Below are 21,248 nucleotides of genomic sequence, written 5' to 3' on the forward strand. Positions count from 1 at the left end.
TGTCTTTTTTACTTTCTTCCTCACTCCTCCCTATCCTTGCAGAATAATACTATTAGAAGTCACTGTGCTGCTTAGTAACAGCTTTACCTAAGGCATATTAGTGAAAATGAGCCCAGTATTTTGCTGACCATTCATACTGCTATCTCACTTCACTCTCTTTTCTTTCATAACCAAGACATTTGCTGTGCCAAATATCATAATCATGAATTATATACAAGTTCCTGAAGGGAGGAATTCACACACATTTTCTTAACAAGTCTATATCTCTCCCCTTAATCCCACATAAGCAATGTGTTAAATAACTTTTGAGGTTGTGACATTGACCTCAGGAAACATCATTTGTCAAGCATTCTTTAATAAAGACTCTTTCATTTCTGGTACCTACAATAATGGGATAATGAATCAATGACAATTTGAGTGATGGGTGATATTTACCTCCTTGAGGCAGCCCATAAAGTTGTTACTGACTGGTGACCCTGGGAGGTCTGCTGTGCTGGGACTGCCTCCAACATAGAAAAAGTCATCAGAACCCAGCATGGTATAGTCTTCTTGGGTGTAGCCCGTTGTGGTAAGAATTCCATCCACTGATATTGTCACCTAGATAACAAAGCACAGGGAAAGGACACGCTATACTCAGACCTAGATACTGCAATCCTGGGGTATGCCTGTTTTGTGTTTTTTTGTTTTTTGTTTTTGTTTTTGTATTTTGACTTTTGTTTTTGTTTTTGCTTTTGTTTTTTTGTTTTTGCTTTTTTTTGGTTCATTTTTTTCTTATTTATTTGTTTGTTTGTTTGGTTTTTTGGAGACCTATGACGGAACCCATTTTCATGTCTGTTTTGAGGTTTAGTCTTGGATTCTAGTCAACTATCCCTACAAGATCTAAGCTAGTTAAAGACTTAGCTGATTAGTGAACTAGTGTCAGCATAGTCCCTATTTGCAACTTAAAAAGTTATTTAGCAGACACAAAAATGGTGTTAGTAAAATGCTTCCTAGGTTAGTTTTGCTGGTGTACATATTAGTAAAGTTTAGTTGTCTGTCATTGACTAATCACAACGTGCACCTTGTTAACATAAAGGGCGCAAGCTATATCCAGCGACATCACTATTTGCACTATTGAGCAGCAGCTATTTAGCATGCAAGTGTCTACCTTCATGCCAAAGGAAAAAAGGAAGCAAAACAACCAGTGGAATCGGCCCACGCTGATGTGCACATGCTAGAGGTACAGTACAGTTCAGAAAAGAAAAGGAAAGAAAACAGGGAGAACCAAAGAAACAAAACTGCTTTGTGATGACGGAAAGATGAATGGTTGTGGCATCTCCATCATTCCCAAACCAAATTTCCATGCCATGCATTATGAATGGTTAAAAACTGGCTAAGCCTGCGGTCACTCGGGCCAGCCACCATTTTAGTCTTATCCCTTGTTAACCACAGCTTGATGCAAACGTTCGAAACGTTAACGATGCCCCTACAGGTGAGTTGGAAAACAGAAGTTGACAGGAACAGGAAAAAAAATAAGGAGGTCAACAACAGATGGAAAGAAGGAGTCCAAAGTAAGCAGAAGAGTACCAACCGCAGTTCCTCTTTTGTTAATGATGTCTACAGTTAAAAGAAAGAAAGAAAACACACGGCAAACCCAAAATAAGAAACAATTAGAATGATATCTACCGAACAATGTAGTTTGTTTACCATAGCGTGTCCAATGCCTGAGTGCTTTGTGGAGAAGGGGGGAGAAAGGAAATTAAAAACTGTGAACAGAATAACGATTGTTACTTAAAAAATATGATGGTCTCTACCATGTTAGTACATTTTTTGATTAAGGTAACGGTTAGTAGAATGAAACATTCCATGAATGGCATGTTAGTTATTAAGCATGTTAGTAACATAGAAAAAGGGCAAAAAAATCTTACAAGAAAAAAGCAGACTAACAAATAGGCCTCCCACAGAGGTTACAGCAGTAAGATTTTGTCCTGAGATTGTAGTTCATAAACTCACTCCTTAACAGAAACAGACATATGGCAATGCAATGTTCCCTCCAATCTCCTTCCACTGAATATAACTGACAGATATTTAAAAATAACTAGAGGGGTCCAAAGACCTAAAGCTCATCAGCTGACCACTACTTGCCCTAAGACCCCAAATGACCCCTCCCCCACCTTCCCTCCCCAGCAATCAGTAGAAATCGTTTGGCAATGCCCTAGTACTCAATTTTACTGCATACACAAGGAATCTTCCTCAACTCCAAAACTTCTTTCGGTCTTATTGATGGACTTTAGGATCACAGTTTACTGCAATGAAACAAAGCAAAGATCCTGACACACAGAATGAGTATAATGGAATTTTATATCTGTCCTGCCACACATGCACCCCGGCCATACAAGGGCAGTTTTCCTTTGAACTACTAATTTACTGTTTGGTGGGTAACCTGAGCAAAGGCAGATCTAGAAAGCTGGTGCCCCCAACCCCATTTCTCTTTGCTGCTTCTCTCTCTTGTGGCATCTTGGATCTCTTGGTTGGTATCCGAGAAATAGTATAAGAACCAAAGAGATGGGAACAGTAGGGAATCTTTTCGATGACTGCCTCACTGGCTGTGAAATCTCCCAGAGCAATATGAGGCATGCTGGGACCCTACCCATGCAGTGACAGAAGGCATTTTAAAGACATTTGGGGCTCTCAAAAACACTTTGGGTTGACTTCTCTGCCTTCACTAAAATAACACTGTATCCCTAAAGATGTTCTTGTTTCCCTAGCTTCACATAGTTAAGTCCTTGGTTGTTTTTTTTTTCTTTTTTTAAAGAAGTGGAGAGAAAGAGGTTAGACAGTTAACAGCTCAGAAACAGTCGGCTGTTTTTAGTAAAGGAAAACCAGAGATAATCCAGTCAATCCGCAACTGTTTAGAGAAACAACAAATATGTTAAAGGATATTAGTTTAAAAGAGGCAGAAAATAGTCACTGTCAACACTTAACAAAATGATACACTTTATATGTAAAATATCAAATTGTAACCAAAAATGATTGTGTAACAATATATAAACATACCAGTTATTGCTAATCTGATCATATACTATATATGGTATATACTGTATTTTTGTGCCAGTGAGATAAATATACAGTATATAAGATCCCATAGTTAAATCAAGAAATTTATAGTTTTTCTAGGATCTAATATATTTAGGGGACATCATTAAAGATGAAACAATTAAATAGGCCACTGGTTTATTTGGGGGTTCAATTTAGGGGGGGAAGAAAAATTCCCCATATGTGGGCCATATATAAGATCCCACATTCATGCTACAAGAGGTCTGATTTTTTTCCCCATTTGGAGGATGAAGAAAAAGTGAAAGAAAGGGGGGAAAAACACACAACACCACCCACCTCCAAACCTAGCCATTTATAAAAGCAGTTCTCTGATTACAAAAAAGGAACTGAGTTTCAATGACCCCAATGTGCATGCTTCGTGATGATCCCCATGGAACTGTTAAAACAACAACCACAATAACAACAATACCAAAAAATACAACATCACAAAAAAAATAGATTTCAGAAATTACTGAGCAATCCCTGAAGCCCCCAGGGAAACTGCAATTATCCCCTAAATGAAACAACCTCTGGGCCCCAGAACTTTCTAGATATGCCCCTGCTCAAGTATGGCAGGGAGATCCATCTTGGCAGAAATAATAATTTTTTAAAAAGCTAATTTGTAAGTGAAAACCCCAAGTCTAGTATCATGTTGTTAGGTTTTTTACGGTACCCCACAGACAGCTGTAGCAGGAAGCAAAGTCAGTTAGTCTTATCCATTGTACGGTTACCTGACGCAGATTCCTGGTTACTTTCACATCATGCCAGGCATTGTCATTAAACTTTCCGTTCACGGGTTCCACCAGTGCTTCAAAGGCCCCTGATCCCAAATTAATGACCAGGGAGACGGCTCCATTTTTCAAGGCAAGATTGACATAATCGGCTGATTTCCCTGTGTGAAGCATCAGTCCATTCCTCTGAAGAGTTTTAAATGACAGGGTTATTTCATCGCTGCTGCTTTGTATGGGATTTTGGGACAAGTCATAGCAGAAGTACTCAGATCCCTTGAAGGTCGCAATATATTCTTCTTTTCCTGGGAGAAGACAGAAAAAAAAAGTCTAGATCAGCAGGACTCAAACGTACTCTTTAAGTAATTAATATTTACGTCAGCAGACATATCAAATATATAGTAATATATGGCCATGCATTTTTAAGGAATCTTACATATTGAGCCATCAACAACAATGACTGAAAATTGACATTCTTGAAAATTTAATTAAATTTAAAGTATCACTACGAGAGCTCTGACAAGAAAGCTCAGCCATGTGATCCCTCCAGGGTGCATATCAGGTACTATCAAGACATATTGGATGGTTCTACTCTGCTAGCTTCAGTGGATTCCTCTGTGTTTGTAGCATCCAGCCTGTGGCATTTATGTTCCATTTTAATTTCCAGTGAGTCATTTGTATTCAAAGATCTTTCCAGTGGAGAATCAAATATTTGCACCACTGAACACCCATAACAAATTGGCAGGATGAGGAAATAGGGAAGGGAAGAAGAAGACAAATTTGATACTCAAGGTAAAAATCATATCTTTTAGAGGATGGGCATTTTTCTCTTTAGAGAATATATATACTGGAATCTGTTGGATATTTTTACTCTGTCCCAAGCTTTGGAATAACAGATGGTGGCACTAACTTTTATGAGACTGGTAAGAATTATAGGATATCATCATGGGAATCGTCATGTAAATGAAGTCTCAACATTTTCTCCACCACTCAGTCTTCTCCAAACCCAAAAGCAAACATGTGGTACTCATAGACTACTAACTAGATAAAACAAAATTTTTACAGGATTTGTCTCTGCCTTCATACTGTTCAAAGGAACTGTGCAAGCATACTAGCTCTCTTTCTCGGCAATAAAGGAATCTACTAAAGGAAATGAGTGTGGACAAATTTCTTGAGATTCACATTGCGGCATTGTCCACAGCATATACCATACCCTCCGAAGCAAACTAGAACCCACCACAAATTAGAAGCAGCATGAATTTGCAAGTTCTTAATTATCCTTTTGGCTATGATTAATTATCTACCAGGATGTCCCTATACACCTACAGTCAGCGTTTTTGCTGACTTTCTCCTGTTTCTATCTTAAACTACTTGATTTCCTGGAATCTAAATCTTTCACACTTTTTGTTATTCCGTAGACTTGATCTATTTACTGCCGTTATTTTAGATATCTCCTGCATGTGAGTTCTTGGACACTTATTTGCAGTGCTGCCTGATGAAGCCCTGCTCTGTCGCTACTCAAATCTTGGCACAGGATTGTGCTTTAGAATCTTGAACAAAGAGAAAAGATACCTTGCTTTTGAACAACAGGATAATTAATCCAAAGTGATACTTTTTAACTTCTTGTTGCTAAATACAGCATTGTAACACCAAGAAATCTGTATAATCACAGTGCCCAACATATAGTAGTTTAATCGATGTATACTGATTGATTGATTAATCTCTATAGTCATTGTCATACGAGAAAAATGCTGAGGTGCATAGGGCATTAGGAGAGCCTGCTTCCACTCCTGGTTAAACTTCCAGATAATAGAGTGAACATGCACAAATCATGAAACCTTGTCATGAATTATGATATTTGACTTAAAATGGGGCATAGTGGCAGAGAGAACTTCTAAGAAAATGGTTTGTCAAAGAATTTATTTGATGGAAGTCAGCTTGTAGTGATGAGCCTTTCTGGAATAAGCAACAATGACACATCCTGTTATCAGTGTCATACTTGAAGATATAATCTCTAGAGAAGAGTTTCATGTCCATGCCATGATCAGATAATATATTTATACTTTACTATACTTATATCTATATATAATCTATATCCTTACTCTGAAACACACATATATATAATATAATTAAAATCCTATTTTAATGCATATAATATATTCTTATTGTAATATAATGCATATAATATATTCTTATTTGTAAATTAGCTTCTCTACAATATATTCCTATGTTAATTATGTACCTGAAAAGTCTTAGTGCAAGGATTTAAAGCTTAAACTTAACCTTTTGGGATAACCTGTATGCATTATCTACTATATATGTGTATCTCTGCTTCTTTTGATACATATTAATCCATATGTTTATCAGTAAGAATAAGGACAATAGCTAGAATGCATGTAGTAGCTTTTGAAGCACTTTATGTTTATTTTCCTAGTTTAGCCTCACACCAACCTGACAGCTTGCTATTATTATCCCCAATTTACAGCTGTTTTAAACAAGGTAAGCAAAAGTTGTGACTGGCTCAGGATCACAATAGCTAGTAAATGGCTGAGGTCAGAATTGAATGTTGAAATAGCATATACTCTTTACTCTTACACAGTGTAAAATATGAATAGAGAATATTCCAAATCACATATGATGTATTTATGTGATTTGTAGGAATATAGGAGAAAATAGAGGATGGGCATTTTTCTCTTTAGAGAATATGTACTGGAATCTGTTCGATATTTATGGATGTAAATATACACATATATGTGTTATTTATGTGTATATTTGATCATGGCATAGAAACGACCTTGAGTTCTAGAGATTATGCTTTTAAGTTTGGTCCAATAAATAGGATGTTGGTTCACTTCCCTTCACATATGATGAGGGAAATTGTTTCTCTATATTAACCTTTCTGAAGTCTGAAGCACTTCAAAGGGATCGTGTCTAATGAATCAATGTTAAATGAAAGTGGCTTTGCTTAAAATTCTGTTTCTGTGCACAGATGTAGATTTAAGGTTTAATTATTGTTTTATTGTCTAATTTATGTCGTCAACAGAAGTCTTATTTTTATTACTTTTTCTGACATTTGAAAATTGCTTTCAATTTTAAGATTCCTGCAATAAAAGGATGCTGATCATAGATTTAAACTAAGGAGAGGCTTTTCCAATTATTTAATTTCACTTTCTCATTTATAGATGAAGAAACTGAGGTATGGAGATGAAGTGTCACACCCAAAGTCACACAGTAGGTGAATAATAAAACTGGAATTCCAAAGTAGGCCTTGTAATTCCAGACATTAAACCCCTTTCTCTATACCACTGATGTACACAAATGAACAAAGGAAAACAAAAGCAATTTCAAATCTGTAGATTTTTGTACATTGTAAATAATTATTTGACTGCATAAATTACATTTATGACATTGTTAAATTAGAATAATTAGGCCATAACCTGAGCAGAAAACACTCATGTGTAATTATGCTAACACACATATATGCATACACATGTGCAAACGCACAAAAACAGCAATGAAAAGACAATTTTTTTAAGGTCAAAGCAATGGAGTTAAGTGGCTTGCCCAAGGCCACACAGCTAGGTGATTATTAAGTGTCTGAGGCAGAATTTGAACTCAGGTACTCCTGACTCCAGGGCCGGTACTCTATCCCACACCAGCTAGCTGTTCCCAAAAAATGTGTTTTTTTTTAAAAAGAGAAACCCAAAAGGAAACAAGATTGATCTTTTTATGAGAAATGTTCTCTTTTCTATTTTGAGAAAGGCAAGAGAAAATAGGCTAATATTAATTTAAAAAACATTTAAAATAGTGAGGTAGGCATGTTGAATATACTTTTTTTTTTAGGTTTTTGCAAGGCAAATGGGGTTAAGTGACTTGCCCAAGGCCACACAGCTAGGTAATTATTAAGTGTCTGAGACCGGATTTGAACCCAGGTACTCCTGACTCCAAGGCCGGTGCTTTATCCACTATGCCACCTAGCCACCCCTGAATATACTTTTAAATGAAATCACTGTCTTCATGGTTTTGCTTAATTTGTTACAAGTAATCTCTTGTGGAATGAGAACGATTGGAAATGTTTGTTTATGAATATATGAGTGGCAAAATAGGTGACAGTCTGTAGTTGGGGAGACCTGACTTCAATAGTAACTCAAACAACACTTAACCTGTTTGCATTGATTTCCTCAACTGTAAAATGTCAGGGTAATGACCTCTCTCTCTCTCTCTCTCTCTCTCTCTCTCTCTCTCTCTCTCTCTCTCTGTGTGTGTGTGTGTGTGTGTGTCTTATTTTTGTCTCTGTCTCTATTTCTCTCAACATTGTGAGGATCAGATGAGATAGTATTCAGAAAGTGTTTATCACAGTCCCAAGGTACTGTTTAAATGCAGTCTCCCCTTCCTTCCTCCGTATTTTAAAAAACAACAAAAAAGAAACAAACAGGAATTAAAATGGACAGTGGGGGTTGATGGGTATGGGAAACAATTCTGTAGTATTTTGAGTCAAGTGTTGGCAAACTAACCATATAATAAGTTAATACAAGATATCTTTATAGAATCCAAGTAATTTTTAATTTAAATAAATAAATTATATCAATTAACAAAAAAGTTTGTATTGCAATAATGATTTTGAGGTTAGGCACTTCATTATGGGGATTAGAAAAATTATATAAAGGATAAGGAAACTGTATAGGTCATCAGAAAAGAGAGTCTTCTATGACAAATATAATGGGAAAGCAGAAATTCTTCTGAATTTCTCCCTCTATCTCAACGTCTAGAACAATTAATATATCTTACTTTGCCAGGAATTTGATCCCATAATATGTCTTCTATTCCTTTACTCTGTCTGTTTAGCTTGGACTCAATAGACATCAGTTGATTGATATATTATATCTGAAAATTTGGAATATTTATTATTCATGAACAATTTTGATTTCCTGGAAGCTGATCAAAGTTATTGGGTTTGGGGGGTGGGGAACTATGGTTGGAGGTCTAAGAGGAAAGACTGAACCAACCATTAGAACACTGAGAGACAGGTTTGGATTAACTATGTTGCCACAGCCCAATACTGCTGAAACATCACAGTGTCTCCAATAATATGTATCACTATTTTGTCACCAAATATCACATTGTCTGGAATTTCTGGGGCAACAAGGTGCCTCACTGATATAGGAGGAGAAAGCATATTCAAAGGCTAAGGGAGTTCCATAGCTTCCAAACCATCACCAGAAGTCCTGGTTTCTATCTAATCAGATCATATCTTTACACAACATACATACCCTTCACTCTAAAAAACATATTGTGCAAGTGATTTTTACCATTAACTTGGTTGGTATGGTCATCAAAAATTGAAGGACAATTTTTATTATGGTCAATTTTAGTATGTTCTTGATTTTAAGATCCTATTTTCCTCATCTTGGTGCACTATTAGGTGGTATTAATTTCCATTTTTATTTTATGGAGAGTAAAACAGGCAAAAATTTAACAATATTTTAGACACTTTTTTTCCAGGCCCAGGTGGCTCAGGTGGGATGAACAATGGGATCTTAAATGAAACTATTATCATCATCAATTAATTTTAATGAATACATATTTGATAAATGGTACTGGGTCATATAAAAAAATTAATGAGAAGTCTTAATCATACTTACATGACATATTCTCTCTGCTTTTGCTTCTGTTACTTTCCACCTACTTGTAATATTTTCCATCCTCAGTGCTACCTCTTACAATTTCTAGTTTTCTTCAAGCTCACTCAAGTATCAACTTTTATATTTAATCTTTCCTGATTATCCCAGCTGTTAGTGTCTATCATTACAAATTACCCTGCTCTAGTTTTTTTCTATAAATAAATGTACACATATTGTTTTCCATAATATACTCCAAAAAGCAAAGTCTCTTCCATTCAATTATTCTCATTCCCTAGTACTCAGAAAAATGCTTGGAATATAGGACATTCATAAAGGTTAAGTGATTAATAAATTGCTAAATCTCTTCCCATAAAGGATAGCAGAATAGAAAAGGCTCAAAGTCAGTCTAATATAAAGCCTTGATCTGACCTCTGGATTGCACTTTTTTCTCTACCTTCTACAGCATTACCTTCTTTGCCACTGGCAAAGATTACCCTTCGACTTAGCTAGGGATTTCCCTAATTAGTAGCCAATGTCACGTCTACCTCCTGTGGCAGGCAGATAGTACTTCTTCACCAAATATATATATATATATATATATATATATATATATAACAAAGGGCACATAATTCACCTTTTTCTTAGTCTTCAGTCCAGACCTCATATTGGGATAATGGCTTTAACTTCAGATATGATCTGAGTACAAAATACATCTTAGAGTTCTGAGATCTATTCTTATTTCAAGGGAGACACCAAGTTCTAGAGGCAATGTATCCCGCAGGAATTCAAGTCACTCTCTTGATCCTTTACAAAAATATATCTAGAAACTAAGTGTCCCAATTCAGTTTCAACCTTGATATTCATGCCAGCCAGATAAAACAAGAGGATAACTTAGGTAAGAAGTTCTACTACTACTACTAGGGATTTTAATCCCCTTATTTCTCAGATGTCTTTATTTTGCTCTTGGTTGGCAATGGAAATCTAAATTAGTGGCCCAAAATGAATGAGAAAAGGAGTTCTTTAAATGAATTTTGTAACTGACCACATTTTCCAAAATACCAAGAATGACAAGTTCAAAACCTCCAGTGGCCTACCTTCATAGCTCTATTTTGCATCAATTTGCATTTGTTTAAATCACCACAGGTATTGGAAAACAGACAGGTACCTGCTGTGACTGCCTGGGCTGATGGCCAGTACAGCCCTCATAAGTACAGGCATATGAAGTGAGATTTATGGCTAAATACACTATGATTTGCCAAATTTACAGTATTGGCACTTTTGGACCTGCCTTGAATAGTAGTCCCAGATATAGCATGCAAAATACAAAACCACAACAGTGGTCAAATGTATTGAACTCTAACATGTTTCAAACTGGGCAAAACAGAAGGATAGATTCAGCAAAATAACACCTTCAGAAAAATGAGAAGCTTACCAAAGAGTCACTGCCCTATGAAGCAGAATGTATGAGTTCTGTGAATCTCAATGAATGAATATTTAATAGAGGAATAAATGCTAACAGCACAAATTTGTGCAGAGAAGATTTATGGAAATCCTATGTTTATGACTGATCCTCATTTTGGAAATGTTCGGGAATGAATTTAAACATGGGATTGCCTCTGTACCAATTTATTTTAAGGTAACACACACTCTACATGATTATATGATGACCACTGAATTGTTCCTATAGGTACAACTATTCTGAGTAGATTTAAAGTGACTAGAGCCAACTGGAGAGATAATGTGGTAATCCGGAAAAAAAAAGTACCCTACTGGGAATCTGAAGAGATGGGTTCTCATCAGAACTCTCTAGCTATTTCTATCATCTTGGGCAAATCACCCTCACTTTGAATCTCAGTTTTCTTACTTATAAAATAAGGGGGTAAGACTAGGTGATCTCTAAGGTCTCTGCAGATTGTAATGTCTGTACTACTAAGAGTAGATACACTGAAAATAACTGCAAATTATTATTAACAGGAGAATACATTTTCAAAAGTGATCAGCATGATGACATTGTCAAAGATGGTAGAATGGGGAGGGGGTAAAGATTCAGTTCAATCAGAATTGCTTTAAAACAAAGAAAATTTGAATCAAATCCTGTTCATAGAGCCTTGACATTGATATTTAGAAATTTTTTTAGGAAGGCTAATAGTATTTGCACCAGCAATCTCTCTCTCTCTCTCTTCATCAAGAATTCAAGACAAAAAATCTTGGCATTAATAGCATTTTCTTGATGAGGAAAAGAGGAAAATAAAAGCCAACAAGTAACAAAAATAGCATTTGTTGACAAAAATCAGTCTTAATTTTTCAGATTAAGATTGACAATCTTGAAATTGACAAATATGCTTTAATATGCATGCCCTATATCTTTCCTGCTTTTTTACTTCTCAGCAATTACAAGCTGTCTACTCAATATATGGCTTCCATTTCTTAACAATCACTTTTTAATCTTTTACAATCCCTTTTGAACTCATCAACTACTAAGATTGCTTCTCATCAATGTGTTTCTTAATGATTTATTTTTTAAAATAGATTTTATTAATATCATTGTTTTAACATGGGCCTCTTTTTTTTCTTTCTGGTATCCCTCCAACATTGCCCTGCCAGATATTCATTCCTTATACAAATAATCAAAAAATGAAAAGAAGTAAAAAGAAAAGTTCATCAAAACTGATCAATAAATAGAAACTTAATATTATGTTCAATGTCCTGTTGCCATTGACTCTTCATTTCCTGCCCCTGCCTCCCAGTTTCCCTGCAAAAGAATAGTAGGGAGGAATGTTCTCATATCTGTTCTTTGGAACCAAACTTATGCTTTATATATACTAAACATTAATTTTCAATTGCTTTGAGGTTACTGAACTCTTGACTTTTCCATTTAACATATCCTATTTGGTGTCTTTTATATTTCAAAAACATTCATGACTTTTTTCTGGATTCTCTCTCTCTCTCTCTCTCTCTCCCCCCATGTCTGTCTCTTAGCATTTGTGACATTATTTTTGCCTGGTTCCTCATTTATATATGGTTCCTGGTTCCTCATTTATATATCACTCCATAAAATATGTTGTCTCCTAAGCTCCTGAACTTATTTCTCCAGCTTCTATATGCTTTCCTATGTTGATCTTCTATGGTTTCACTTATCATCTCTAGGTAACTGATATCCAAATTCAAATATGTTCTCTATTCTGGAGTCATCTGCTGGATTTCTCCATCTCCCATGCTGTTTGTATCTCAAAACTCAAGATGTACAAAATGAAAATCACTCCCTATTCTGGATCCAACCTATTCTAAATCCCTTCCTTCATTTTTTTTGCAAGGCAAATGGGGTTAAGTGGATTGCCCAAAACCACACAGCTAAATAATTATTAAGTGTCTGATGGTGGATTTGAACTCAGGTACTCCTGACTCCAGGGCTGGTGCTCTATCCACTGTGCCACCTAGCTGCCCCCTTCCTTCATTTCTTAACATATTTTTTGCCTTTCCTTATTGTCATTGTTGTCATTATCTTCTTCTTCTTCTTCTTGTCCTTCTTCTTTTCTTCTTTCTCTTCCTCTTTATTTCTTCCTTCTCTTTCCTAGTATCCTCCCTCAGTTCTCAGTTCTTCCTCCTCCTCTTCCTCCTGCTCTTCCTCTTCCTCCTTTTTTTCCTTACCCAGATTTTAAGTGTAATGATCCTGCCACTTGGAATACTTGCTATCATAGGATAAGGAATATTCAAATTTAAATCCCCCCCCATGTTTACTATGTATGTAACATTGAGCACATTCCTTCACCTGAGCCTGTTTTCTCATAAATTAAATACGGTTCAATGATCACTTGTGTTGAATAACTCTAAACATTAAAAAGTACTTTCTCAAATTATATTAAAGAAAGAGCCTCTCTTTTCCTTCAAGGGTAATATAGCCACTCCCCTATGACACTGATATAAACATGTAAAAATTAATGGTTTCTATGATGTTATATTTTCCTTTTACCGAAACCTGTTTTATCACATTTAATACTAGGAAGAATGTCTGATATAATTATTTGTCTCCCTCTCTATACTTCAAATCTAGTTCATTTTAGAAAGAAATCTATGCAAGACTACTCTAATAAATAATAATAAAGGTAATCAGGAAAAGCCAGTCACAATACACATTAAGCCCTGAACTAAACAATCAGTCTCTTTCTAAAATGGCAATGCATATTAAGATGGCAAAAATTTAATTGCTTCATATAGTTGATACAAAGGTTCTCTAAGAATATACATCTGTGTATTTCTAACTAATCATGTGATTTAGAGTACGTCTAGTCACTCTTGGGTTTTCAGTCTTCTTAACTAGAAAATGACACTTGAAATTGATGTTTTATGGTCCCTTTTGTCCTTAAATTCTTATGATTTTAAATTTATTCTCATAATTTTATTTCAATATATTAAAATCTAAGCTTTCAGGTTCAGCTAATTTAAATTTGGGGTAATCATGGATGATCCTGGTGGGTAGAGAAATGGAAGACATATCTGAATTAGATAAAATATATAACATATAGCATGTATATATGCTATAGCAACAGTTTTAAAATGAGATATGCAACTGACACTTAAAAAGTGACCAGTGAATGAATAATTTTTTATGGTACAATAAAATTAATAAAAAATAGTTATTGATGTGTAGCACCTATAAAGAAGTATTCCTTAGATAAGAAGAATTTGGGATTAAATCCTAAAGGAACTTTTAGTTTTCCTGATATTCAATAAGCAGTTTTATTATTAAACATATACTTTGTATAAACTGGCATAGCAAATAGAAAACTAGTCTCTGAATTAAAAAAAAACAATTTTCTCATTCCACTTCTGTATTGTTGTTGCTATTCAGTTTTGTCCAATTCTTCATTTGGGGTTTTCTTGGCCAAAATGCTGGAGAAGTTTGCCATTTCCTTCTCCATCTCATTTTCCAGATGAGGAAACTGAGACCAATAAGGTTAAGTGATGTGTCTAGAATCATACAGCTAGCTTCACACATCTCTGTTACATACTGGCAATTCAGTTACATTCTCAGTACCATAGGCAACTCTGACATTTTATTGAAGAGAGGGAACTGCTGTGTACTGGTAGAAGTCTTCTCCCTGAGGTTCTCTATATCAATGGAATCACAAGTCTAAGCTCTGTACTTGTCTTGTATGTGCAAGGCATAGAAAGAAGAGAGGAAAGTATCTATGAAACAGGAACTCTGTAGGTACATGGTGAGAATGTAGGGGGGGGTATGGAGGAGGTTAAGAGGTCTGCAGGGGAAGAGAGATAAAGCCAGAGTTAAATCGGGTTCTGGCTAGTTGAAGAAATATCATGTTGGAGAACAGAGAATTAATAGGTTTAATAGCCAAGATGGGACCAGGTGACATAAAGCCCAGAGTTTTAACTGAAAAATTACAGGCTCATCTAATAGATAATAGGAATCAAATATTAACTCCTCTGATTCTCAGATAAAGCTTGATAGAACTTGACCTCTTCATTCATTTCCAGTTTCTGATCCTCACAAGGCTCTTCTGCATCTCCTATGATCCGGGCATATAAATCCATTCACACAAAACACTCCATCTCCCACCACTATTCTTTTAACCTTGCTATGCCTTAGACATAGTATGCTCTCCCTCCTTGCTTCTGCCTCTTAGAATCTCTGAATTTCTCGAAGATTTTAGTCAAATGTTGCCATAAGAAAGGAATCATTCTTGATCTGCCCAAGTGCTAATGCACTTGTTTATTTTCTGTATATCTCTTATGTATATTATTTAGACCTATCAAATATGTTGTCACCTGAATTGGAATATGAGCACCTTGAGGGTAAGGGCAGCTTTTGCTTTTGCTTTGTATCCTCAGCATCTGATAGTTGAACCACAGCAGTTGTTTAATAAGGGTTTAGTAATTGATTGGTTTAAGAGGAACTACATATGTTTTTAATTATACCTTAAGATCTATGATATTTTCCACGCAGATATTCCTCACTTGTACAGATCATGATGCTGATATGATTTATCAATTGAGTTTTCAAGTTTTCAAGAATGACTTGGAAAAAAAAGCCTTATTCTGTGGCCAAACTGATAATATTTCTCTCTGATTATAGTTAAGCTCCATACTAGTACATGGGTTAACTCATACTTAGCAATATGTGATGAATCCCTTCAAAACCAAGCTATACTTTTACATATCAACATTCTGAAATATTCCCTTTTTATGATTTCAGTGTTACTTCATTTGCAAAACCAAAATTTTCTTTTTCTCTCCACTCTTAAAAATGCTTTATCGTTTCCTCTCTCCCACCCAGAATGCATAAAATGAAGGCTTAATATTTATTGCATTAATATTTATTGCAAAAACATTTCTGTTAAAGTTATGCAGTGGTAAGTACTTTCTACATCCATCTATATTAACAAGTAATATTGCGGTACAATTTAATCTATAAATTTTGTCATGAAAATATTTCTTTTAAAATGAGAGGCACTGCCATCCCAACTAGTCTGTTTTTTACTGTGATTTTGGCTGGCTTATATATTAATTTAAACTTATGACTCTCTATCACAACACTGATTAGCAGTTGGCATGATTCAGCTGTTCAAGGTAGACTGAACAAAGAATGTCAGACTGGCACTTAGGAAATGCAAATTCTAGTCCTGGCTATGTCATTTACTTCTTGTCTGACATTGGGGAAGACATTTCAGTTTCGTTATCTATGAGAAATAAGCAGGTTGGACTAGATGGTTTCTAAGGTTCTTTTATGTACTAAAATTCTGCAATGGTAGATCACTTTAGGACAAACTTTTAGTTTAGTTTCAACCTAATAGCCCTCCATCCCAGCTCCTCCACAAGGTTACACATCCTTTATCTGTTTATCTAACATATAAAGTTAAGTCCTAGGAACCCATGATAATAGGTGATGCATACTGTTGATTCGTGGATCACTGTGCTTTTATTACACAATGAAACATTTTCAAAAATAGCCTTTCCCTGAGGCTAAAGGACAAGTTTCCTTCTGGCAAATTAAGTACAAAGTATATCTCCAAATACCTCAACCTTGAATGACATACACACATGCATACATACACAAAGACATACACATACATATATTTTTGGTTACAATGGGTGAGCCTGCCTCTAAAGATGTTGTGGTTTATAAAACAGTTGTATCACCTCTAGAAATTAGAATATTCTTTTGCCCTCTTGGAAGGTATATATTTTAAATGAGTATACTTCAATTGTTCATTACTTTTGTTCCATTTTTTTTCTAAATGAAATGCTAGAATGAAAAACCCAGTAGAAATTGTTTCTTGAAGGTGAGTTCTCTTTTGTTTTTTGCCCCTGTACCTGCAATATCTAGAATACTGCCTGCACCAAACAGATAAATAATAAATAATGACTCTATGTGTGTTGATATATTATCCAATGCATTTGATAACAGCATGTCTATCATTTTTTCAATTGACACTAGATGGCACAACGATTCAACCCATTTTAAAACTATATTGATAGAATAGATGACCCTCGCTCAAGAAAGACACAGAAAATTCTAGAACTTTGCCTATAGAAGAGACCCTAAGAGATCATTTCATACATGCTCTTTCACCTATTGTGTAAAGTGACTTGTACAAGGTAATAGAACAGAAGTTCAGTGGAAGAAGATGATATCAGATCACCGAATCTTTTCCTCATATTCTAATTCTTTATGAAATGTCCTTTGCATTACCTCATACAACTTCTTAGTGTTATTAGAGAAGATGTTGCTTTATGCTGGTGTTTTCATTTTTCCTGAATTGTAAAATATATTTCTATTGAAGCAGATAGAGCAGTTTAAGTTCTAGGCTATATGGTATGAAGTAGGTACCATTTTGATTTAGTGTTCACATGAAATAGATAAGACCCACAGACACTGGAATGGTTAGAAACACACACACACACACACACACACACACACACACACACACACACACACACACACAGAAAGAGGCTTACATTCTTTCTTTTTTCTTTGTCCCTCAAACAGTTCTGGGATGCTGCTAATTATTTTCCCAGTTATGTTCTCATAGTGAGGTAATTATTCCTAGCTACAAATACACATGGGCAAGACTTGACAATTGTTTTGAGCATTTTCCCCCACCCACAGTAACTGTTGAAAGCATCTGTGCTTTCTATTATTACAATTCCTGACTTTAACTTCAACATTTCCACTTTAAGATAGTCTGCTTCTCAAAGGACATTTTTAATTGACAAAAGTGTTAATAGACAATTGGCATAAACATGTCTAATATTAACAGTATGACTCTGAGGAGAAGTAAACTATGTTATCAGGGTCATATGTGGTAGAAAAAGGAGTATAGTGAAAATGACAAGGGGAACCCCCCCAAAATATTAAAAGACCCAGAAGAAGGTCTTTGTCATTCTGGGTCAATTTACTACTGGGGATTTATTGTAGGACAAGAATAAAAATTACCCAATGTGCTTTAATTGGAGCATACTGATGAGATCTGAAATCTATTGAAATGTCACAGGATGATAGTATCAGAGATATGGAGACAGTTTCAGGGTCCACTGATTCTAACACACTCATTTTACAGATGTGGAAACCAAGACAAAATATAAAATCTGGTGTTGATAAAATGTATTTATTTTACTGAAGGTTAATAGTTGATTAGTAGTAAATTTTGCAACAAAAGACTACATTTGAATAAAGGATACTCATGCATTTAATGTAAAAATCATTGTCAGTCTGTGTTTATATAGTTTTAATAACAGTGTGACTGGAGTACTGGTCTTGTAATCAAAAAAATTTAGGATAAGGTCATGCCTTGGCCAGATATTAACTCTGTGACCAGTATGAATGACTGAATCTTTCATGGCCTTGGGCAGCTCCAAAAAAGAAAATTATAGATTAGGCCACTATTTGTAATAATGGAAAAAATTATAATCTTAGAATTCATAGATCAAATCATGGGACATCAGTAAAGAAAAAAAAAATACTCCACAATTTTTGTACCTTGCTGAGAGTAAACATTTTCCGTAACTTGAACACTGGTTATAACATGTATGCACCACAAATAAACAAATAAAATTCTGTTGGACTGAGAAGCAGATATGTAAAGACACAATTATGAACAATTAAATCATGTCTACATGAGGTGGAAGATATTCCCATAATGAATATTTTCAAGCAGAAATCTGACTTCTGTTGATCCACATAAAGGTACTATCCAGAATGTTTCTGTCCACAGTTTTTTTAGTTTCCCTCACATAAATTTTTTCTTTCTTTCTTTCTTTCTTTCTTTCTTTCTTTCTTTCTTTCTTTCTTTCTTTCTTTCTTTCTTTCTTTCTTTCTTTCTTTCTTTCTTTCTTCCTTCCTTCCTTCCTTCCTTCCTTCCTTCCTTCCTTCCTTCCTTCCTTCCTTCCTTCCTTCCTTCCTTCCTCCCTCCCTGCCTTTTTTCTTTCTTTTTTCTTTTTCTCTTTGTCTCTCTCTTTCTCTTTTCCTTCCTTTCTTCCTTCCTCTTTTTTTTCTTTTAGAATAGGATTTACTATCTTCCTTGGACTAGAAGTTCTGTAACTAGGAAAAAGTCTGATCTTACTACCAATCAACCTGTAAACTTTGGCTTGTCCCATTTTTTACCAGGGCTCACTCATGGCCACCTAGTGGGAAGGGGTAACTAAATAGATGGAAAGTGCCACATTTACAAAAGTGATTTAGGCTGCCTAGATTTGATTCTTTCTCAAAATATATTTCATGGGGAACCAATGGAAAAAGAGGAGAAAGAGTAGGGAGATGAAAAATACTACGCCCCCCCTTGTCTCCTGTGTTAACTACATCTTCCTTTCTTATACCAATACAATTCATTACCCCTGAAAATTTGGAAAGAGAAAATTCATTCTTTCAGCTTTATTGTTATTTCTTCCTGAGTGGAGACAAAAATACTCTTCAAATATAAATACAAATACAAACACAGCTACAGATACAGATTCAGATACAGATATACATATACATATACATATACATACATGTATGTGTATATATGCATGTATATAACATGCATGATTGAAAGTACAAACAAAATAGTTTCTTTAAGACACAACAGTATGCTCCACATCCTCCATATTTGTTAGAAACAAGTTCAATAGTCCTTTATCTTCTATTCTTTGGATTTTTTAACTAAACTTTGTGATTAAATACTGTGTCATATTGCCTATTTTTAAAATAAATTTAGAAATTAGAAAATACTGAGATTCGGCTACCTAATTTCACCTGACTGCTTATCTCTAAGCATTTCCTTCTATTTCCCTTAACACAGCTCACTAGCTCCCCTTGGAAAATGAGGGAAAGGCTTAATTTGATCGTCATATAGGCACTTTTTAAATAAGGACAAAAGAAGAGACAAGTTAAAATGAAATTTTCTGATCCTTTTTAACAGTTAATGCCCTTCCTCTCAAACTTTCTTGTGTGTTAACTAGTTTGTATTTATTGATATATCTATTCTTTATATTTATTCTCTCTCTCATACATAGAAGGAATTTAATAAATATCTGATTGTCATTGAAATCTACACATCATTATACTTTGCCCTTATTCTCCCCCCTGAACTTGCATCTATTTCCCTGTGTGCTAGGTTCCTCAGTTATCTACTGGACCATCAGAAGTTCCAAATAATAAATGATATTTTGGTGGAAGGGGAATGAAGTTATCAATTCCTAAATCATTTCAATGACTGAATCCTTTCTGCACAAGGAAAAGCATCATACTCAGAGCATTAGCTCTTCAACTTTTAGAAGCATGTCAATTTTTCTAAGAAACATCATTCATGAATTTTACACATACTGCTAATTTGGACATATCCATTTGTCCCAATCCAAAGCAACGCCTCAAATCAATTGATTTTCATGTTTTTCAATGTTTGAATTTCAAAAGAATTCCAAAAATGGTGTTCAGTGCATAAATATACTTTGCTATATTTTTGGTTTTTGTTCTGGCAGCATAGAAACATTTTTAAAAGTACTAAATCTATCAAAAACCTGCTCTGACTAATTCTCACCTATTAGACTATAACTTATGGCAAGTAGAGAGGATATGAAAACTAGATATTTCCATAAAGAAGTCCTTCAATTCCTCTCTCTAAAAAACTTGCACACTTGCAAGTCAGTATGTTGTGGATTCTACAAAAATGAAAAAAAATCACAGTTCTTACATACTTTTGGATGTGTGTGTGTGTGTGTGTGTGTGTGTGTGTGTGTGTGTGTGTGTGTGTGAAATAAGCAGGATAACTAGTACAGTAAATAGAGCACTGGCCTTGAAGTCAGGAGGATGGGAGTTTGAATCCAAGCTCAAACACTTGCCATTTACTATGTGACCTTGGGCAAGTCAAGTAACCCTGATTGTCTCACATCCAGGGCCAACTCCAGTCATCCTGATTCATATCTGGCCACTGGAACCAGATGACTCTGGAGGAGGAAGCACAGCCACCCCTCACTCAAAACCAGTTCGTGTGTTTGTCATGGCATCACCTCCCTGATGTCATGGTCTTCTTCGAGAATGAAGGACAAAAAAAATCATTATTATAGTATATAAACAAACAGGGCAGTTTGCAGAAGGTAAGGGCAAGAACAATTAAGGTGATGGGTCAGGGAAGGCTATGAGTAAGAGATGGTGCATATTTTCCTATTGTACAAAAAGTAGATATCTAAGTAGAAGAGTAAAGGCTCTTAATCTAGGACTGCAACAGTTGGTTTTTAATTAAAGGTTAGATAAATAGTAACTTCCTCTCTGATAGATCCAGCTTTGTAACAATTTGATACATTTGCTTTTTGGGAACTGAAATGTCCATGG

General features: G+C 35.2%; 1 protein-coding gene across 23 annotated transcripts in view; it reads right to left on the reverse strand.

Annotated features, from left to right (window-relative positions):
* Positions 1-21,248, reverse strand: part of NRXN1 (neurexin 1) — a 1,421,526-nt gene that overhangs the window by 881,536 nt on the left and 518,742 nt on the right. For 11 of the 23 annotated variants that reach the window (XM_074205787.1, XM_074205768.1, XM_074205895.1 and 8 more), the window contains 3 exons: positions 3,807-4,108; positions 1,666-1,710; positions 436-597 (listed from right to left, as the gene is read on the reverse strand). In XM_074205787.1, the coding sequence (XP_074061888.1) occupies positions 436-597; positions 1,666-1,710; positions 3,807-4,108 (509 nt within the window). The remainder of the gene's footprint in view (positions 1-435; positions 598-1,665; positions 1,711-3,806; positions 4,109-21,248) is intronic. The other 12 variants (XM_074205861.1, XM_074205835.1, XM_074205821.1 and 9 more) reach the window with 2 other exon arrangements.

This window comes from Macrotis lagotis, chromosome 1 (assembly GCF_037893015.1).
Source record: "Macrotis lagotis isolate mMagLag1 chromosome 1, bilby.v1.9.chrom.fasta, whole genome shotgun sequence".
NCBI classification, from domain to species: Eukaryota; Metazoa; Chordata; class Mammalia; order Peramelemorphia; family Peramelidae; genus Macrotis; species Macrotis lagotis.